Here is a 20896-nt window from a genome sequence, read left to right on the forward strand (position 1 = left end):
TCTTCGGCGAAGCCAAACGGGTTTTTGATCGGTGGTCAATATAAAACCCACAAGGAGCACCTTAAGAAGTGCTAACTATGTACACAAAGTTTTTGGCTGCTCAACGTCCACAACCTATAAGTCTTTGTACCTTAACCGGGTACACTAAACAAATAAACAAAAACTTTTTAAACACAGATTATATCAATACCCTTCCGGGTAACTATATACAGTTTTTAAACTTTTAAGTGAACAGTTCAGTTTTAATAGTGGTGCCCCCTCCGGGGGAACATTTGTCCACCACTAGATGGCCCTGCCGGGTCATCAGCCTCCGATGGCAGGGGTGCGTTCTCCTCCTCCTCCATTCTGCACACATTCAGGGCGTACCACCCATGTTCTCCACGGTGACGGGTGTAGGTTACTCTGTCTCAGGGGTACTTAGCTACAGCCGAAGCAGAAGCTGCTTGTGGACGGCCAGGGTCAGCGACACCAGAAGTCAGGGGCATGTCTTCCGCGCTCGCCTTCCACACATCAAGGGTGTACCACCCCCTCTCTCCTGAGTATTGTGGTAACCAGGCCGCTCATGGGATGTATGGAATAGACAGTGGCATTATGAGGGCTGCGACAGCACCTGCTGTTGGAGCTTCTCCTAAGGTGGGCATCTTTCTTCCCCCCTAGTTCACCCTTGCCGGGGTAGGACTCACTGCTCCGGATGCTTATGTCATCGCTGCTTGCACAGCCAGTCACCGAGACTGCTCTGCTGGTCACTGTACAGCCACACTCTTACTGCACAGCTTCTCACACTTGTGTTGTATTCACAGAGCTGCAGCAGCTGGGAACGTCAGATGGGTGTATGGATCACACAGCATAGGGCTGCAGCAGCTGGATGGATGGGACCACACAGCACAGAGCTGCAGCAGCTGGATGGATGGGATCACACAGCACAGAGCTGCAGCAGCTGGATGGGATCACACAGCACAGAGCTGCAGCAGCTGGGATGGATGGGATGGATGGGATCACACAGTCCTCTGCAGGGGGAGGCGACAATCTCCCCCCTCATTCTGATGCAAAGGGGAAGGCTGGCACCTTTCAGCCTGATTGACAGACAACTCTGGTACAGTCTATGCCAGTGGGAGGGGCCTATTTTGGCACCATTTCTGAGGCTCCGCCCATGATGGGACACCCCACATATCATTAGCTACGTATGTGCTACAGTAATGGCTGTGGTTTATACAGTTATACACAGTCTTTCTGGCACACAGGACCCAGTTGCAACGGGTCGGTTCATCCTGTTCATGATACCAAGAATGACGCGCCCCCTGGGCCGTGGGGTAATCGATAGCCAGGCCGGTCGATGCTGGGGGATGTCATGGTGCCAGTGACCCGGTCCGTGACCCAGGGCAGTCAATTAAAGGACAAGTGAAAGGGGAATACATTTTTTAGAGATAATGTTTGTTACGCCACCTGTGGTATGCGGCTATATGAGGCTGCCGCTGCGGTGCAGATCCTCTGGAGCTGATGGAGACACAGCAGAGTTGGTTCAGCTCTCCACAGGCAGAGCTTAGCTCCAGGGCAGTGTAGATTTTATGAGGTAGATGTTTGTTGGTGCGGTGTAGTGCAGGACTGGTGATGGTGCAGCAATTATTCAAGGACACAGTGGGGTGCAGTCTTCAGATTTTACTCACAGTTGTTAAGTTTCTCAGGTTACACTATCCGGATTATAACCGCCCATGTCGTCCTGTGTCCTAGTGATCCAGCAAACTCTCAGGTATCTCAGGAGCACTTGGACCGATCCCCATTCTGTGTACCTTTTCCGGTCGTCTCACTGCGCTGGCTCTCACCCTCCTGCCCTGCGCCTCACAATCAGTGTCCCAAGCCAGTGACCTCGGGCCTTGTCGGGCGACTTGCAATCCCCTGGACCCTATGTGGCCACCTTTTCGGCGATATAATTGTGCCTGTTGGCTGCAGCTCATTGACAATGCAGCAGCCTCCGGTTATCTAGCTGAGCCTGGCTGTTCTCCACTAGGTTAGGGGCCGGTCCCCTCTCTGCGGCCTGATCCCTTCTCGTCAGCGTGGATTCGGGCGCACGGGTGGCATCCGCACTCACTGTGCCCCTGGGATCCCCTCTGTTCCTCCTGGAGCCCTTCTCACTGCTCCTCTCTTCTTTTTTTCCTCCTCTTGGGCCTCTCTCACTGGGCCCCGCTCCTTTCTCCACTCCTCCTGAGCAGAGCTCCTCCTGATCTCCTGCTCCCAGCTCTCTCTCCTCTGAACTGTCTCCTCACACTGACTGACTCTAGAACCTTCCACACTCTCTTTTATACTCCTACTGAACTTCTTCCTCCACCCACCTCCTCTACCTAGTTCCACCCTCCAGCTAGGGACCAGGGACTGTGCTCTCCCTTAGGAGCAATCTCGCCCTTCCTTACTGAAGTGGAGTGTATTGGATGTGGGTGTGTGGGTCCCGGGTAGTACTCCCTCATTACCTGAGAGTGAGGTACCACACCTCTGGGTGAGATTCAGTACCTCTGTGGTGACAGGACCCTCAGGGGCGCCACACATTTTTTTCTCGTATATGAAAAGAATGGATTGATTTCATCGGTGTTTTGGATCAGATTTTTATCAGTGTTTGGTCAGTGTGTCATTTTTTGCTCACAGTGTTTTTATTATTAGTGTTGTCCATGTAGTGGACAACCCCTTCTCAATCATTATGTTCCTCCCCTTATAAAATAATACTAGCTATACTCACCTCAGGTGCAAGCGCCGTTCTGGTGATGTCAGCGCTGGATCTCCCTTGGTTAGTGAGACTTTGTTATGTCGTACAAGCACTGCAGCCAATCAATGTTCGTTTCATTCTCCCTTCCTTTAGATAAATCAGACATCTGGAGGAAGTCAGAGATGCAGCTTCTCTCTCCCTTCCTCCAGATGTCAGTTTTTTCCAAAGGAGGGGAGAGCAAAGAGGCTGCTCATTGGCTGCTGGGCTCACGTGACATAATAATGTCACGCAATCCCCGGGAGAGCTAGTGTCGACACTGCTGGACGACGATGACGACACCGGAGATGAGACTTGCTGCTATTATTTTATAAGGGGTCAACATAAAGATTGAGAAGGGGTTGTCTTAGTAGTGGACTACCCCTTTAAGGTTTTATTATGTGTAAATAAAAGCTGATGGAGGTTAGTCAAACTTCTAACAAGCAGTCATGATGCATCTAAGATGCCATCAGTGCAATGATTTTCACTGACCTATTGACTTGAATGGGTAAGTTTTGACCAAGGATCAGATTAAAAAAATGGACGTCTACATTTTTTTTTTGCAGACACTTGGTCTTCAAAAAAGACCCCCAAGGACTATGAGTACAAGTTCTATGAGCAGCATGACCACTGTATTCACTCCACCATCCATACACTCCTTACATTTCTACATATGGCACCCATTGAATATCCACATTAGTTCTTTATTGATGAAAGTCTCTCCATGTTTCGAGAATTGGGCCTCACCTGACTCAAGATATTTGCTTCATGGTTTGTCAAATGATGGTCAGATGGCTGCCAATTTTCTTGTAGGTGGGGGTCCCTATCTGACATTTACTGTCTGGGCCATGAAGATCTCCAGTGGGAATACCTCTCTGACTGTAGAAATACTCTACTGCTTAAATAAAACTATGCTTTTGTTGAAAAGCAATGGATAATAAGAGCCACGCATTGTGGCATTTGAATAATCTGTCCTCTTTCCCAACTCGGCATTGTTTTCCTTTTTGAAATATGAGGACGCATGTCGCTCAGATTAATGTGTTTATTCAGAATTTGGACATTTATTTGAACTGCGTTTTCACAAATAATACAGAATTGAGGCCCAAATTAAGCAAAGAAAGAACATGAAGAATCATTCCTTGGCCGTTTGTTTAATACATTATCAAGAAACAAGCAGACAAAAAATCCTGCGGCATAAACCGAGTCAGACTTCAGTAATGTTTACTTTTCCGATTGGTAGACAGCAACTCGGTAAAAAAAAAGAAGAAAAAAAAATATTCGGTGTAATGCATATGCTTATGGCACATACAGGTGCTTCTCACAAAATTAGAATATCATCAAAAAGTTAATTTATTTCAGTTCTTCAATAAAAAAGTGAAACTCATATATTATATAGAGTCATTACAAACAGAGGGATCGATTTCAAGTGTTTATTTCTGTTAGTGTTGATGATATATCAAGTGTGACAGACCGTTGCTCTGGATCTGGCTGTAGAAGGTCACTGCGCTTGACATTACAGACACCTTCTTGATCCTCTCATTTCTATTGTGCAGTGAGATCCTCCTTCCTTTAGGACCCAGCAGTGACCTCCACCTTCTGTTGCTAATTGACACACCCTTGCTTGGCAGTTAAAAACTCTCAGTGTCTCCAGAGAGTCGCCGGTGATAGTTATATGTTGCTCTGTCCATGCCTGGAGTACTAGTGGTTGGCTAGTTTCTTCTTGGACTTCCCTTGGAGGACAGTTGTGTTGTGTCTCTGGTATTTTCTCAAGTTATGTGTATCCCTTTTGTTTGTTTACCTGTTTGTCCTTAGTTACAATGGGGCCTGACTAGTGTTCACCCAGTCCCCTCCCTACCTAGGACCTAGCTCTAGGGACATTCAGGGATTAGGTTTTCTGCTCGGCGATAAGTGCGAAACCTATATAGGGACAATAGGGTAGTCAGGGTGATATTAGATCTGCCTAGGGGTCTCTACTCCCCCTTTCCCTAGTTGTTTGGCTCCCTTCCCCCACTTCCCGTCGTTGTACACTTGTTCCTTCCCTCACCTTGCATGACAGGTGTCCTCCATTTGTACATACATAGAGCCACTCAATGCATTTAATATTAAAGACTGATGGAGATACATAGAGGAGTTCTCCGCTATCTCTGTCAGTCAGAGAAGGGTTAGGTATAAAATTAATGAACAGATGTGCTACATTCATTCAGTGGGAACTATTGTGTGTATAGTCAGCTATTATTCCGTAATGAGCACTGTCCTCATATATCATTATATTTATCCGTAAAAGTATCTCACCTAGAATATGTATTTTCTCTCCATTCAAGTGCCAGATTATAAATCATGCATACTATCTTGTAATAACCGTTCGCGTAATTTATGACGAATCATTAAATATTTCAGTTGAATTTAGAAAAATGAGAAAGCTTTGTGGATAATTGCAGCCTATCTCTAAAATGCCTAAGCGGTCTCTTATAGTTTCCAGACTTCCCCTCTAATTAAGAACAACATTTTTTATTCATTTGGAAATAATTGACCCAATTAAGTAGAAAGGAAAAAAAAAAGAAAATAATTTATAAGTGAGCGACAAAAACCCCAGAAATATTGGAAGTGCTCTTGACTTATATTTATTAGACGAAAAGACCCCGGGAGATCTGACCTAGGTTGGACAGCTCTTCTCGCATTGAATATAAAAGTTCTGCTAGTGGACAACAAAGAAACAAAAATAAAGAATCCTGGCAAAAAAAAAGAAATCAAAGGAAAGGACATCTTATTCTCAGGTTGATTGTAAATTTTAGGAAAGAAGATACAAGTGAATTAAATAGGTATTGCTATCTTAGGCATTTATGGCATACCCCCGGGATATGCCATGAATGCCTGAAAAGAAAGGGGGAAAATGAAAGGGGACATTGCTTATGTGAGACATGTAATGACGGACGGTCTGCTCTCCTGATCTACATGTCTCACACTGGTAACACCCCGCTCTTCATTTAAAATAAGCTCTGGAGGCAGATTCTTGGGGAGATCTATGTCCGGCCCATAGATCTTAACAGCTCATTTACATATTAGGAAAAACAAGGATTTCTTTGGAATAAAAAATCAGATTGCAAATATCAATGTATTATTTTATTCAACTTTCTATGACCTGCATGCTTATATAGACGACCTAGGAGGGTTGATCCTACTGACCGATTCTCTTTAAACAACAATCACCCTGATAGTGAGAAAGTTAATACCAGCATCCCTGCATGTCTAGAGTTATACAGGGGTTGATTCTTCCCAGGAGGTCTCAATGTTCTCACGTTCTGCTTGGTGCTTATGTCAGGAAACTAAGCAGGATATGCACCACTGATCACAGAGATCATAGAGATAATTTTAGGACCGTAACATGGTCCGCAAAGTCCGTACCATCAGAGACCCAATTGCATCATTGAATCAGTGTCAGGAATTATTGAAATGGGGTTAAGGAACTCCTATTCCCTCAACAGATGGACATCCCGAGTGGGGATCTCCACTTAGTAGACGTCTATAGGGAGAGCATGAATAAGGAAAATTGTTCCATAACTATGCTATCCCTCCACTTCCCACTCCACTATGAATATATCCTGCCTTGTTTATGTTGATGTGTACTTATTTAATTATGTGTTAATAATTCATTAGAATATATATTGATTTGACTGATGAAATCTGAACACATAACCAGAGGGCGATGAAAATAAGCAAAGAAGCTACAACTTTTCAAAAAGCCTTCCAAAAATTATCCCTTTTTTGGTAGTAGCATTTTTATTAACCTGTCCAAAAAGTATCCCTATCTTGGAATTAGCACCAGGTTTGCTGCTTTGGAGAATGAAGAAGTAATGACTTTTTAAAAAGCCACACAAAAAATATCCTTTTTTTTGGGAGTAGTTGCAGGTTTATTTACCCTTTACAGAGTAGGATACAAAGCAGAAGTACTATCTAGCTATACAGCACAATTGAAAAAAAGGAGATACATAGCTATCTATTGTCAATGACAGTGGCTGAAACTGAAATAGTATAAAATATGATAGAACAGGCAAGTAGATGTGTGGCTTTGTAGAGTTAGAACTATTAACTCTGACAGCAGCAGTACAGTATAGCTATAGAACACAATGAGCATGGAGAAGATGTGTGGCTGTCTATTGGCAGTGCCAGCAACAGCACAGTATAGAATATGATGGGACAGGCATGAAAATGTCTGGCTGTGTAGGGCCAGCATTTTGCAGCCACAGCAGCAGTAGCACAGTATAGATATTGCATAATGGACAGGTAGGAGATGCATGTCTGCGTGGGGGTTCCAGCATTGGCAGCAATAGAACAGTATAGAACAAAATGGGCAGATAGGCAGATGCTATTGCCAATTCCTACACCCTAGATGCCGGCCTGTAGTACTTGCCACCACCACAGGATGCTGAAATGCAACAGAACAGCTGCCAGCTACACTATATCACTGGGTGATCACTCACTGGCAGTTCTCCTCAATCTTTCATCTCTCATCAGTTGAATCTATGTATCTTTCACAGACTACTACAATCATTTTCTTCACTGCTGTAGTTGTGCAACACACACTATAAATGTACTTTCCCTACCTCTATTGCTAAACTGTAACTTGTAACATCTTACAATCCAGATTCACCCTAAAATGGCTGCTGCATTACCTTCCTTGGCTTTTATACAGGCTTTGATAGTTAATGCTGATTGGCTGTGATATTCCATGTGATGTGACAGCTATAATGCATTATGGGGAAGCTAGCACGGCAGCATGTGAGGTCATATGAGCCTTATTAGGCTGATTTCTTTTTTTGTGATTCTCGCAAATCAAACTGCAAATTCTTAGAATTCGCCATATCTAATAAATTTCCTAAAATTTGCATTGAATCAATTTGGTCATCTTTAATTAATACATTTCATACATTTCGGGATTCAGTGTACAGTGCTGATTAAAATATACTTAAAAGGGTTGTCCAGGCTGATGATATGAATGACCTATCCTTTGGTTGGGTCATCAATATAAGATCAGTGGGGGGTTTGACATCTGTTTTCAGCTGTGGCGCAGATGCTGGATACACACAGTGAACAGAGTTGGAACAGCATAATGACGTGGTGGCCTTTGTTGAGTACTGTAGATCAGCTCTTACTTTAATAAGAAATGAGAAGTAGTTCACTGTTTACACCTGTTAACAACTGGAGCTGACAACAGCTGATCCGTGGGGGAGCCGTATATTGGATCCACACGGATCGGATATTAATGAAATGGACAATCCCTTTAAAACAGCCAACCCATTTAACTTCTTGAAACCTTGATTTTTCAGTTTGGAGAGAACTGTTTTTTAGGACATCTCAAAGACCTTCTTGGTAAAATCTCACTTTCCAAATATGTGCAAAGTTCCATTCAGATTCCTTTTGGGTATTTATGTAAAAAAGCAAGTACAAATTATGGAAATACAAAAGATGCATGGACCATAGCTGCATAGATAATTAATCAGGAAATGCTCAAAATGAATATTTTGCTGAATGCTTGACATAAATATTGACTTTGGCCGTATGTGTGCCATACGAGATATTGAAATGCCTGTGACTGGCATCGCTATACTCATGGAAGGTTATGTTGGCACACATCCAAGTCTTGCATAGACAGGCATTGAATATAACATATGTAAATATTTCATCATTTATAGGCATCTTCATCTTGCGGGTACCACACATGGGCACCGAGGCATATGGCTCATTTTTTATTGTCTAATTAGAAAATACATGCTCATGCTCTGCCAGGGAGACGGCACCACAGGAAATGGACGATTTTAATATGATTTTTAGGCTTGTTTTGCCAAAGAAAGGAACCACCTAATGTGCTTCTCTACTTAACTTCCTAACAAAGGATTCTATATAAGACGATGTTCAGTATATTAATGTTTGTGTGAAATTATACATTGTAGTGTAAAAATATACACTACATTTTGTACAGCATACCCTAGAGGTGCATATATATATATATATATATATATATATATATATATATATATATATATATATATATATCAGCAGGAGATTATCACTACAGGACTAGGTGTCTCGTGCATCCTAGTCAATGCTCGTCACAGTCTACTCCGGAAACAGGCAGAGTAGGGAGAGATTTGCTTGTTTATAGTTAGTAAAAGTATTCCACGGCATATCTATATATCCATCTGAACTAACAGTCCTTCTGAGGACTAATCCAGCTGCATATATTCAGTGGTGATAGCAGGAGTTAGGCAGGGAGGCAGGGTATGTGGCAGACTGCAGACGCTACAAGGAGAACTTTCTGTCTCTTATTCCCTTGCCCTGACAGGCCTAATTAAATGGGGCAGTACCACAAGGCCCTTGTTGCGGAATTATTTAAAAAATTCCCATATGAAAACGCTGGCGGCAGAGGTCACAGTTCGTTGGACAACCAAGGAGTACAGGCGAGAGAGACACAAATCTAATCCAGCAGTAGCAGGGGAATACTGTCAAAGTTCTGGGACAGCTTTCTCAGACCCTCCCATTGCACAGACCCTGAGGCGCAGGGTACTCTTGTAGAGGGGAGCACTCAGGGCCGCTACTATCACGTTGTGTGCCAGAACTATTTTCTCTTCACCTGATGCCCCCTCTACTATTAAGGACTGAGACCAGAGTGTGTGCTGCAATGGAGGATTTGCTGTGCTCACTGTTTCGCCGTCCCTTGGACCAGGACCAACACCGACATCTTCTGGGACCCGGCTGAGAGACTCCCCTCTAGGGAAACAGAGGCCTCACACTGAGCACCTCTCACAGGCCATGAGCCTAGGACTGTGGCAGTGTCCAGATTCTGTCTCAAATGTGTCCTCATTCTGTTCAGATAACTTGCATTAGCAAACACTTCTTCACTGCTGATACTGCCGTTGGAGTCTGCTTTCCTATCTGCTCAGTCATCCTTCACACTCTATATCTCACTGTGTATGGGAACAGAACCTACCCTGGTTCTGTGCGCTTGGGTCTTGAACCCAGGAATGGAGTGGCCTAATGTTCCTCACTCCTCACTCTCCCCCAACTGTCTGTAACCAGAAAATGATTTTCTATAAGACTGCTCTGATGCTGTAACTCCTCCCACCTAACGATGTAACCCCTGTATTAACTACCTAGTGTCTAAGCAGTGTAGTGTACTAAATCCCTATCTCTACTGTATGGTTCCCCCTTCTCGGCAGACCTCCTGCATCCCAAGGACAGCCTTAGGCAAAGCCTCTAGGAGAACCGGCATACAATAAGCGGCCATAGGGATTTCACAAGAAACACTTTTTATCACATAAATAACCATCAACACATATTATTAACCCCATCTTCAACTCAACGTCTTCATCACCCAACAGCCCCCTGCACTCTCACAAGGAGGGAAAAATTTGGGAAGATGCTGAGGGAGTACCTTGCCGACCATACCAACATCCTCTCTGATTATTCTGTGTCTTATAATTATTGGGTATCCAAGCAGGACACGTGGTATGAACTGGCGCTCTACGCCTTAGAGGTCCTGGCCTGCCCTACCGCCAGCGTTTTATCAGAGCGGGTTTTTAGTGCCGCTGGTGGAATTATAACTGATAAGCGCATCCTCCTGTCAACTGAAAATGCTGACAGGCTGACTCTTATAAAAATGAACAAGGGCTGGATTGGGCCAGACTTCTCAACACCACCGAATGATATCAGTGTAACATAAACTCAAATACAGTGTCTTTTTTTTGGGAGGTCTAACGCTATTCCCATGTACCTCTGTCTTCACACCCAGACATGGGTATACGCTTCCTGATTTTGTCTATTTTCTCTTGTCCTCTTCCTTCTCCTCATCTTCATCCTCCACCACCATATCACCACCATATGTACCATATCAACATATCTACGTCTCTTGCAAGGGGCATTGGAGTTCTGGTGCTGGTGCAGGAAGCCGTCACTCATGTGACCGCAAGTATGTGATTTGCATACTTCTGGCCACATTCCGACTAGACTGTATCAAGCCTCACTGAATACATTTGCATTGTTTGAGGCTGAGCATGTCTAGTTGGCACGTGACTGCATGTATGCAAATCATATACTTGCGGTCACGTGCCAGCCGATGGCACAGGAGAATCCTCTCAGCGCGTAATGTGCATGATGTGAGGATTTATAAGTCTGCAGTCACACAGAGTGACTGTAGACTTGTAGTTTAAGACCAGACAACCCCTTTAAAACTGCCATTTATCTACAATATTTTTGTCAAATTAAATCAAGGTGTCAACACAGAAAAAAATGTGGAACGGCGTATGGTTTCCTATCTATTGAACTGCTAATTCAGTGAGATTTTTTTTTTAAATAGCAGTGGTCCCTTTTTCCATTTGGTTTCTTGTGCAGCTGCACAGATTGTACATAAACTATGTCTTTCTCTGCTTGCATCGATCAGCAGGCGATAGGTGTCACAACCTCTTTAATATTTTCACTGCATAGTCCAATGACAATAAATGCAGCGGTCCTGGGACTAAGACTTTTAGTACTGCTGAGCTGACCCTTTGGATACCATTATACACATATGGCCTATTTTAATCTTAAAAATAGGTCTTTAACTGGTGACTAGAGATGAGCGTTGTTCTACTCGAACTGTTCGCCAATCTCAAATTCGAGCTGTTTTGGGCGGTGTTCGAGCCGGTCGGCGAACACGAACAATTTGAGAAAAATTCGGCTGTTCGAGGTTATGTTCGATAACTGTTCGTGCACCAAAATCATAACTGGATTTTTTCTCAGTAATGATGAAAATTAATGTTAATACGCAGTTTGAGTGTACAGCGGGGCGGGGGGAGGGGCAGGGGATGGATCTCTGCAGGAACAATGAAGATCTCCATTTTTTTTTCTCTTTCCCGCATTTGCAGTGGGGAGGTGCAATCTGTCAGCCTATCAGCAGCGCACACACGGAGCGAAGTGCTTTTTTTCACACAAGCAAGGGCATGTGTGATTGGCAGTGTATGTCACATGTCCTTGCCCTATAAGACCAAGCCATTTTCCCCGTCGCCACCATTTTCTCACTGCTGCAGCTGCGTGTTAGACGGCACCGCTGTTGCTGTGTGCGCTATACCTTGTTAATTTCAAGCCAATTTTCGCACAAATATACAGATAGCTTGGGAGTAGGGAATAGTTGTGATTGCAGTCCTTTTAAGGACTAGGTTACAGCATTTCCTACGACTTTTATCAGGCAGGTCTGTGCTCTTAAATAGATAGATTGTGGGAGTAAAGACTAATTGTAATTGGAGTCCTTTTCAGGACTAGGTTACATCAGTTCCTATCAGTTTTTGCCAGGCAGGTCTGTGCCAGTGCTGTGCAAGTTTTTTTCACAGCATTTGGCTGAATCTAGCAAAGCTAATCCTTTTTGGCCTATTGCAGAGTGTGTTAGTCAGTGGAGTAGCCTATCTGTGTTGCAAGATATACCACCTGTGTATAGAATACCAATTTTTTTACTGCACCTAGTGAAGTAAAATCTTTTGGGCATAGCATCATTCTATTAGTCCATCTATACTGACCTCCATCAGGTTGCAAACTGAATATAATTTTTTTCTGCATCTAGCTCTGAAAAAATATTTGGGCTTCTAGCAGTGTGTGGGACTTGGTCTATTAGTCCATCTATACTGACCTCCATCAGGTTGCAAATTAAAAATAATTTTTTTCTTCATTTAGCTCTGAAAAAATATTTGGGCTTCTAGCAGTGTGTGGGACTTGTTCTATTAGTCCTTCTATACTGACCTCCAGCAGGTTGCAAATTGAATATAATTTTTTTCTGCATCTAGCTCTGAAAAAATATTTGGGCTTCTAGCGGTGTGTGGGACTTGGTCTATTAGTCCATCTATACTGACCTCCATCAGGTTGCAAATTAAAAATAATTTTTTTCTGCATCTAGCTCTGAAAAAATATTTGGGCTTCTAGCGGTGTGTGGGACTTGGTCTATTAGTCCATCTATACTGACTTCCATCAGGTTGCAAATTAAAAATAATTTTTTTCTGCATCTAGCTCTGAAAAAATATTTGGGCTTCTAGCGGTGTGTGGGACTTGGTCTATTAGTCCATCTATACTGACCTCCATCAGGTTGCAAATTAAAAATAATTTTTTTCTGCATCTAGCTCTGAAAAAATATTTGGGCTTCTAGCAGTGTGTGGGACTTGGTCTATTAGTCCATCTATACTGACCTCCATCAGGTTGCAAATTGAATAAAAAAATTTTCTGCATCTAGCTCTGAAAAAATATTTGGGCTTCTAGCGGTGTGTGGGACTTGGTCTATTAGTCCATCTATACTGACCTCCATCAGGTTGCAAATTAAAAATAATTTTTTTCTGCATCTAACCCAGCCAATAGTTTTGGCCTAATACCACAGTTTGGCCACTCAGCTCTGCTCGGTTACCATCCATTGTTTTTTTGTGCAAACAACTCCAGAGTTGTGAATTAGTTAACCACCAAAATGAGTGGAAAAAGGCCTGCTGCTGGTGGAAAGGGGAATAGGCGTGTTGGGAAGGGGAAAAAAGGTTGTGTCCGTGGGGTAGGTGCAGAAGAAAGACCATCTTCCAGCCAAACTAAAATGTCTACTTCTTTTAGCGGACAATGTGATAAGATCCCTTTCTTACGGCCACGCCAATCGCTACAAATTCCAGATGAGGCACAAAAACAGCAGGTGCTTCAACGGATATCAAGTGCTCCTTTAAGTGGGCTCTCCTCAACATCAACTTCAACATCACAAATACTCCAGTCCTCAAAGGTGTCACCCAAATCGCACTTGCTTCCTCACAGCTCCCAAATCTCCAGCTGCCCGTCTGAGTATGAGGTAGAACAGATGGTTGAGTCTGCAGAGCTGTTTACTCATACTATAGCCTGGGAATCAGAGGTCGACTCCAGCGCTTCTGTGAATCCAGACGAGGAAATGATCTGCACTGATGCCCAGAATCTTTATGAGTCGGATCCAGGACCAGACGCAGAAGGTTCTGACCATAATGTAGACCCTCATTCCCAAACTGTAACTCCTGTTGGTGGAGACAATGAGGAAGACGATGATAAGACTCAAATACCTGATTGGAGCGACAACTTTAGTTTTTTGTCAGGGCAGGAACAGGTTGGCTCTGAGGACGACGGGTGTGATAACGCACAGGGTGATGATGATGAGGTCGGAGATCCCACTTACTGTCAACCCACAGTCAGCCAAGAGATGAGGTCAGCAGAGGAGGTGGAGGAAGATGCTAGTGACGACGAGGTCAGGTTGCGCCTTCCTGGACAGAGACGTAGTACTGGAAGCACGTGAACAACTGCATCCTCAAACACAACTCTGCCTCTCACCACAAGTCGTGGTGGCTCTTCAGGTCGCATGGGTGCTAAGCCTTGCATAGCCTGGGCATTTTTTCAGATCGATAAAGATGACCCAACTCGTGTTATCTGTAACATTTGTCAGCAAAAGCTAAGTAGAGGCCAAAAAATACATAGTTTGAGTACTTCATGCATGAACCGGCACATGGACATGAAGCATAAGTTGCAGTGGGAAGCTCAGTGTGCTACAATGCGGTCTAGCCGGCCGGGCCAACCACCGTCTGCCATATCTTGTGCATCCGCGGCCTCTTCATCCTCTGTGACTGGGGGGGCAGCAGTCACACCTGTTTTGGGGCGCAGACCTGCCACCTCTTTACCCGCAACAGCCAGCGTGATTGGCAGGTCATCATTTTCTTTGGAGGTGGGAACACCAGCTGGTGTTGAGCGCTGTCCGACATCGATAGCACCACCTTTGGATCAAGGCAACCTAACATGTCCGCCTGCATCTTCCTCACAGACCGGCAGTTTGCCGGGGACACCCTTATCAACCCCGTCTAAGCACAATAGCCAGCCCTCGGTCCCTCAGATGTGGACAAGTAAAAGACCATTTCCTCCTAGCCATGAGAAAGCTAAGAGGTTGAATTTCACCATCTGCAAGCTCTTGGCTACAGAAATGCTGCCTTTCCGCCTGGTGGACACAGAGGATTTTCGAGACCTTATGTCCGTCGCAGTGCCCCAGTACCAGATGCCCAGTCGGCACTACTTCTCAAAGAAAGGTGTGCCTGCGCTCCACCAGCATGTCGCACACAACATCACCGCTTCTTTGAGAAACTCTGTGTGTGACAGGGTGCATTTCACCACAGACACTTGGACGAGTAGGCATGGACAGGGGCGTTACATGTCGCTGACTGGGCACTGGGTAACTATGGTGACAGCAGGACAAGGGGCTGCTGTCCAAGTCTTGCCGTCCCCACGAGTTGTGCGTCAATCCTCTTTATGTCATTTTTCCTCCACTGCTTCTGCCTCCTCAACCTCCTCTCGGTCTTCCACCTGCACCCAAAGCCTGTCTGGTCATGCCACAAGCTTTCTAACTGCGCAGAAGGGATCCTGCACACCTCCTTACTATGCTGGCAGTAGGGCTCAACGTCATCAGGCGGTTTTTACATTGAAATGTCTGGGAAATGTGAGTCACACAGCTGAGGAGTTGTGGTCAGCTCTGGAGAACCAATTTCATGAATGGTTGTCTCCACTGGACCTGAAACCAGGGAAGGCCGTGTGCGACAATGCTGCAAACCTGGGTGCAGCCCTTCGCCGGGGCAATGTCACACACGTGCCTTGTATGGCTCACGTGTTGAACCTGGTTGTCCAGCAATTTTTAGCCCACTATCCCAGACTAGATGGCCTTCTGCAGAGGGCACGGTCGCTGTGTGCTCACTTCCGCCGTTCGCATCCCGCAGCTCAGCGACTTACATCTCTACAGAAGTCGTTGGGCCTGCCACTTCACCGGCTAAAATGCGATGTGCCTACTCGGTGGAATTCAACTCTGCACATGTTGCAGCGACTGTGGCAGCACCGACAAGCCCTGGTGCAATACGTTCTGACGTATAGCCTGGGCCAACGAGATTCAGAGGTGGGGCAAATCACGCTGGAGGAGTGGTCTCAGATCAGGGACCTATGCACCCTTCTGCACAGTTTTGAAATGGCGACGAAGATGTTTAGTGCTGACGATGCCATTATCAGCATGACTATTCCGGTGATTTACATGCTGGAGCACATGTTAAACAGAATTCGGAGTCAGGTGGTGGCACAAGAGGAGGTGGAGGAAGTAGAGGAGGAGGAGTTGTATGCGGAAGGGCTAACATCTGCAAGGTCCAGACGGTCGGCAGCACCAGGGCGGCAGGCATGTGAGGGTGGGGGAGATGATTTTACCAGGGCGCATGGTAGCAGCCAAACTAGTGAGGAAGGTGCAGGAGCCCAGGAAGAAGTGGAGGACGAACTGATGGAAGACTCATCAGATGAGGGAGACCTTGATCACATTTCTGTTGTGCGAGGTTGGGGGGAGAGGACAGAGGAAGGAAGCATGATTGTTACCTCGCCACCAACACAACAGGGACTTGGTGCTCCTGGATGCGCAACACACATGAGTGCCTTCTTGCTGCACTACCTGCAACATGACCCTCGAATTGTGAGAATTAGAAATAATCCTGACTACTGGGTTGCCACACTGTTAGATCCCCGGTACAAAAGTAAATTTGCAGAAATTATTCCTGCCATAGAAAGGGATGCACGCATGCAGGAGTATCAGCAGAGACTGTTGCAGAATCTTACATGTGCTTTTCCACAAAATACCAGTGGTGCACGTAGTGAATCTCACAGTTCCAACTTGCCAACCGTGGTCTGTATGGAATTGTTCAATAAAGGGCCCAAAATTAAGATAACATAGATGGGAGAGGTCTCTATGAATAGGAATTCCTAAGTATTTGATACCCTGTGAGGGCCAGGCAAAGGGAAAGTTGGACTGGATGGAATCCTATATGGATTTAGGGAGGGAGACATCGAGGGCCTCAGACTTCGCTGCATTGATTTTAAAATTTTACCATGTAACAAAGTGATCTATTTCAGCCATAACAGCAGGGATGGATATATGTGATTGAGTGATATATACTAGGACATCATCAGCAAATAGAGAGCACTTGTACTCGGTGCCTCCCACCTCAATCCACCTAATATTGGGGTTATGGCGAATTGATGAGAGCAGGTGCTCCGTCACTAGGATGTATAAGAGAGGGGACAGAGGACATCCCTGCCTTGTCCCATTGGTGATTGTGAAAGGTGATGAAAATGTTCTGACGCACCCCCTGGGCCTTGGGACACCCGGAGCCGGACCCTTTTTGGTGGATGCTGGTGGTTGTAGTCTTCGTGGCGGCGATCCGGTTCCGTGGCTCAGGGCGGTCAAACCAGTGGCGGAACTATTTATGTGGTTTTGATGTTTAAATGTCCGACTACGCCACCCGTGGATTGCGGTCAGAGTGAACCGCCGCTACAGGGCAGACCGCTAAGGCTGGTGTTGTGGGTGCAGCAGAGCGTAGCATAACTCCCCACGGGAGGAGTATAGCCTCAGGGCAGTGTATGCGGAGGATGGGGGTGATGGTGCAGGGCAGCAGCAGTAACGACACGGAGTCAGTGATGCAGTTCAGGGCCTTTACTCACAGTTCTTATTATCCAGACCACGTCTGCAGGTAACGGCTGCCCACGTCGTACTGTGCTCACCAGGTGAGGGGCTCAGACAACTCCCAGATAACTTTGGAGCGCTTCACAGGACCCCCTTTGTGTGTCCTTTGTCTGGCCTTTCTTACCAACACTTCTGGCCGGCTGCCTCGGGCCTCCTCTTGGTAAACTTGGCGCCAGTTTCCCTGACCCTATGTGGTGCCTTCCTAGTGGGTGGAGCAAGGGGCTGCGCCACATAAAATGTCAGAGCCTCCGGTTTCTAGCTGAGGGTCGTTTCCTGCCTCCACTAGTTCGGGGACCGGTCTCCCCCTTTGGCCTGACCCCTCCACGCAGGTGGATTCGGGCGTGCGGTGGCGACTCGCCCGTCCGCACCCCTGGGATCCCTTCATTCCTCGTTCCTGGAGCCTTCTCCGCTCCTCTTCCTTCCTTCTCCCTCTTGCAGGCCTGGGCCTCTGTTACTAGGCCCGCCTCCGAAGCAGAGCTCATGCAGAGCCCCTGCTCCCTGCCACTTCTGCTCAGACTTCTCTGCACTGAACTAAGATGGTGCCCACCTTTTATACTCCCTTCTCAATGCACCCAGGAACTGCTTCCTCCCTGCTCCTGCACTGCAGGGTTCCCCTTCCTCAGTGTTCCCTCCCCCCACTCCAGCCAGGGACAGGGACTGTCGTGCCCATCTCAGGGGCATATTGGTCGCCCTGCCCCACGGAAATGTGGTGTAATGCATGCAGGTGTCGGGTCCTGATCCACACTCCATCCTTATCTGAGAGTGAGATATCACACCTCTGGGTGAGGTGCAATACGTCTGTAGCAACCGAGCCCTCGGTGCTACAGTTCCATTTATCTTCAGCCTAGGTGACGTATTGTGATACAGGGCCGTGATTTTGGCTATAAAAGGGTCCCCTAGACCCCTACCCCAAGGTTTTTAAGAGAATCATATATGGCGTGCCAGGAGACTCTATGGAATGCTTTCTCAGCATCCAACGAGAGTATCTACTTACAAATTTTTAACTGCATCTAGCCCAGGAAATACTTTGTGCCTAGTAGCAGTGTCTGCTAGTCAGCGGATTATCCCGGCTGTTAAGCAAGCTACACCACCTGTAGTTTGGACACTTAATTTTTTCAAAGGAAATGCTTCGGGACCACGGGATACTTAGTGAAGAGCATCAGGAGGCACCCCAAGGCATAGGGGCTGGGACTGGCACTAGGATGCCTTGCGGTGGACAGCCGAGCTCGATCCTTATAAAAGCTTTTTAACTGCAGCAGCTTTAGTGGACGCTACTGGAGCTGGAATTACGCGGCTGCTGGCATGAGACTTGCCCTCCAATAGATCCTTGTAAATGGATTTAAAGTGTATTCATTCAAATTAGAGGGACAATTTAAATTAAAAAGCTTAGAGCTGCCTCCACCACAGGGGGGCTCTCTCGACCCACCAGCGGACAGGCACCAGTATTGGGAGAGGGGGGCTGGCCGTCAGGGTTCACCGCGGCTCTGGCACAAACCCGGCGACACGGAGGTGGCACGGGCAGGAGCGGACTGGCCGTCTCGGCTTCTCACTTTTTGGATTTTAGAAGGGCATGACATGCCTATATCTGTGTCTCCCCCTCCTTTTACTCCTCCACCTCTTTTCTTTTCGCATGACTATATGTACTTGTGACTTTTCCATGTGTTAGTTGTGTCTTCTGAGCAGTTTGTCAGCTTTTGGACACCTTTGAAGGTGTTTTCTATGTGTTTCTATGTGTTTTTGTTTGCCTGCCATTGGTTTTAACGGTGTTCGAAGGTGTTCGACGAACAGTTCGACGAACAGTTCGGCGAACACACGGGTGTTCGACGAACCGAACCGAACTCGAACACTACGGGGGTGGCTCAACACTACTGGTGACCTTAGAAAACACCATAAAATTAAGCAGGCGGTACTTTTCTGCTTTTATTGGAGTTACTGTTTAACTTAGTATTAAATGACGGTAATACGAGCGAATGGCTGAATTTCATGGAATGGGCATGTGATGACACTATAATCTACGAGGAAAGAATAAGAAATGTCTTTACTTTGCTAACAGTTTTCTCTTTTTGTGCTTTTACAGAATTCTCAGCAATAACAAGATATCTCTTGTAAAGAATAGATCTTTTCTTGGATTAAACTCCCTTGAGAAATTGTGAGTACGAATTTCATTCTGAATGTTAGCAAGAGTTGAAAAGTTGCTGCAATTGAAGTGGGTACCTGGGTGACTAGGATCAGAGCCTCAAATGCATTTCACTTGTCAGTGTTTCTAGACTGCCTGACTTACACATCAAAAAAACACTATGAACCAGAAAGTTCATGAAAAGAATACATGTCTATAAATAAACAAATAAAAGTTGAAGAAGGCGATGTTCTCAAAAGGCCAGCTACATGTAGTCAAAAGAATAAAAGAATCAGCCATCAACCCATCATTCTAGCTCTATGTAGTTATATGAAAAGTCTTTATCTTTTCCCAGGCCAAGCTTTTATTCAGGAAGTACTTATAAGTTCAGATAAATCACCTGATCCACCCATGTGTTCTAAGGGTGTTTAGTTCTGTTAAATTAAACCACTGTGTAATTATTTTATTTATAAACGTTTTTACAACCCCACATTGATTGACATAACCAAAGTAACACAAGCATAATGAATGACATAAAAATATTGTAAAATAATATTTGGACAAAAAAATGTTAGTGTAACATACCTGGCGGCGTCCTTGCATAGTGGTCCATCTCCCACTGTGCAAGAGCGCGCACTTGATTTCCAGTCCAGACTATCACTCTGGCTTTCCTCCATGCTGTCTGCTTGCCTTTGTTTCTTCTGCTTAAGGGCGGCGCCCGATCACTTCCTGCTTCTTGTAGCTGCTGCAGGCACACCCCTTTTGCGTCCTCAGCCTATTGCTGTCTGTCACCTGGTATTTAACCCAGCTCTTTCCTGGAATCCTTGCCTGAGCATTGTGTTCTGTCAGTTGGCGTCTTGTCACTGATGTGCCAGGTCCTGTCTATGTTTCCTGCCTTGCGGTATCAGTTCCCGTGTCTGAACTGTGTCCTGTCTGAACTATCTTCTAGCCTGTTGTCTTCTGCCTATCCTGGAGGCTGCATTTCCAGGCCAGTGTGAACACGCTCCTAGCCTGTTCTTTCCGCCTTCTAGGGGCCGCATACCTAGACCTGTTCCTGTATCTTGCCTGTTCCTGTCTGAACACGCTCCTAGCCTGTTCGTTCCGCCTTCTAGGGGCCGCATACCTAGACCTGCTCCTGTATCTTGCTGCTGTGTCTGTTCTTGTCTGAATACTCTCCTAGCCTGTTACCTGTTTTTCTCTATGTTCGTACCTTCCCTTTTTCTGCAGAGTCTGAACCTGCACCTAACTCCTACTCGTTGTCGCTGTACTTCCGTTTGTGAGTTTAGAATCCACTCGCTACTTCATTGCAAGTATCTTGTGTGTATCTGGTTCTGCCTTCCCCTTCCTGTCTGTTCCGTGTGAACAGAGCCCTGTCCATCCTGCTCTGCCTTGCTCACCGCTCCGGCGGTTCTAGCCTGCTCTGCCTTGCTCACCGCTCCGGCGGTTCTAGCCTGCTCTGCCTTGCTCACCGCTCCGGCGGTTCTAGCCTGCTCTGCCTTGCTCACTGCTCCGGCGG

The 20896-nt window shown here is 45.9% G+C and overlaps 1 protein-coding gene across 1 annotated transcript in view; it reads left to right on the forward strand.

The window, feature by feature from the left end:
* The window catches only part of ADGRA1 (adhesion G protein-coupled receptor A1), a 1149356-nt gene that overhangs the window by 36257 nt on the left and 1092203 nt on the right, over nucleotides 1-20896 (forward strand). The window contains exon 2 of the mRNA XM_073685204.1: nucleotides 19342-19413. Coding sequence (XP_073541305.1) covers nucleotides 19342-19413 — 72 coding nt within the window. The remainder of the gene's footprint in view (nucleotides 1-19341; nucleotides 19414-20896) is intronic.

Source organism: Phyllobates terribilis, unplaced genomic scaffold, assembly GCF_046119375.1.
Source record: "Phyllobates terribilis strain yellow unplaced genomic scaffold, ASM4611937v1 Scaffold_5__5_contigs__length_657084704, whole genome shotgun sequence".
In the NCBI taxonomy this organism is placed as follows: domain Eukaryota; kingdom Metazoa; phylum Chordata; class Amphibia; order Anura; family Dendrobatidae; genus Phyllobates; species Phyllobates terribilis.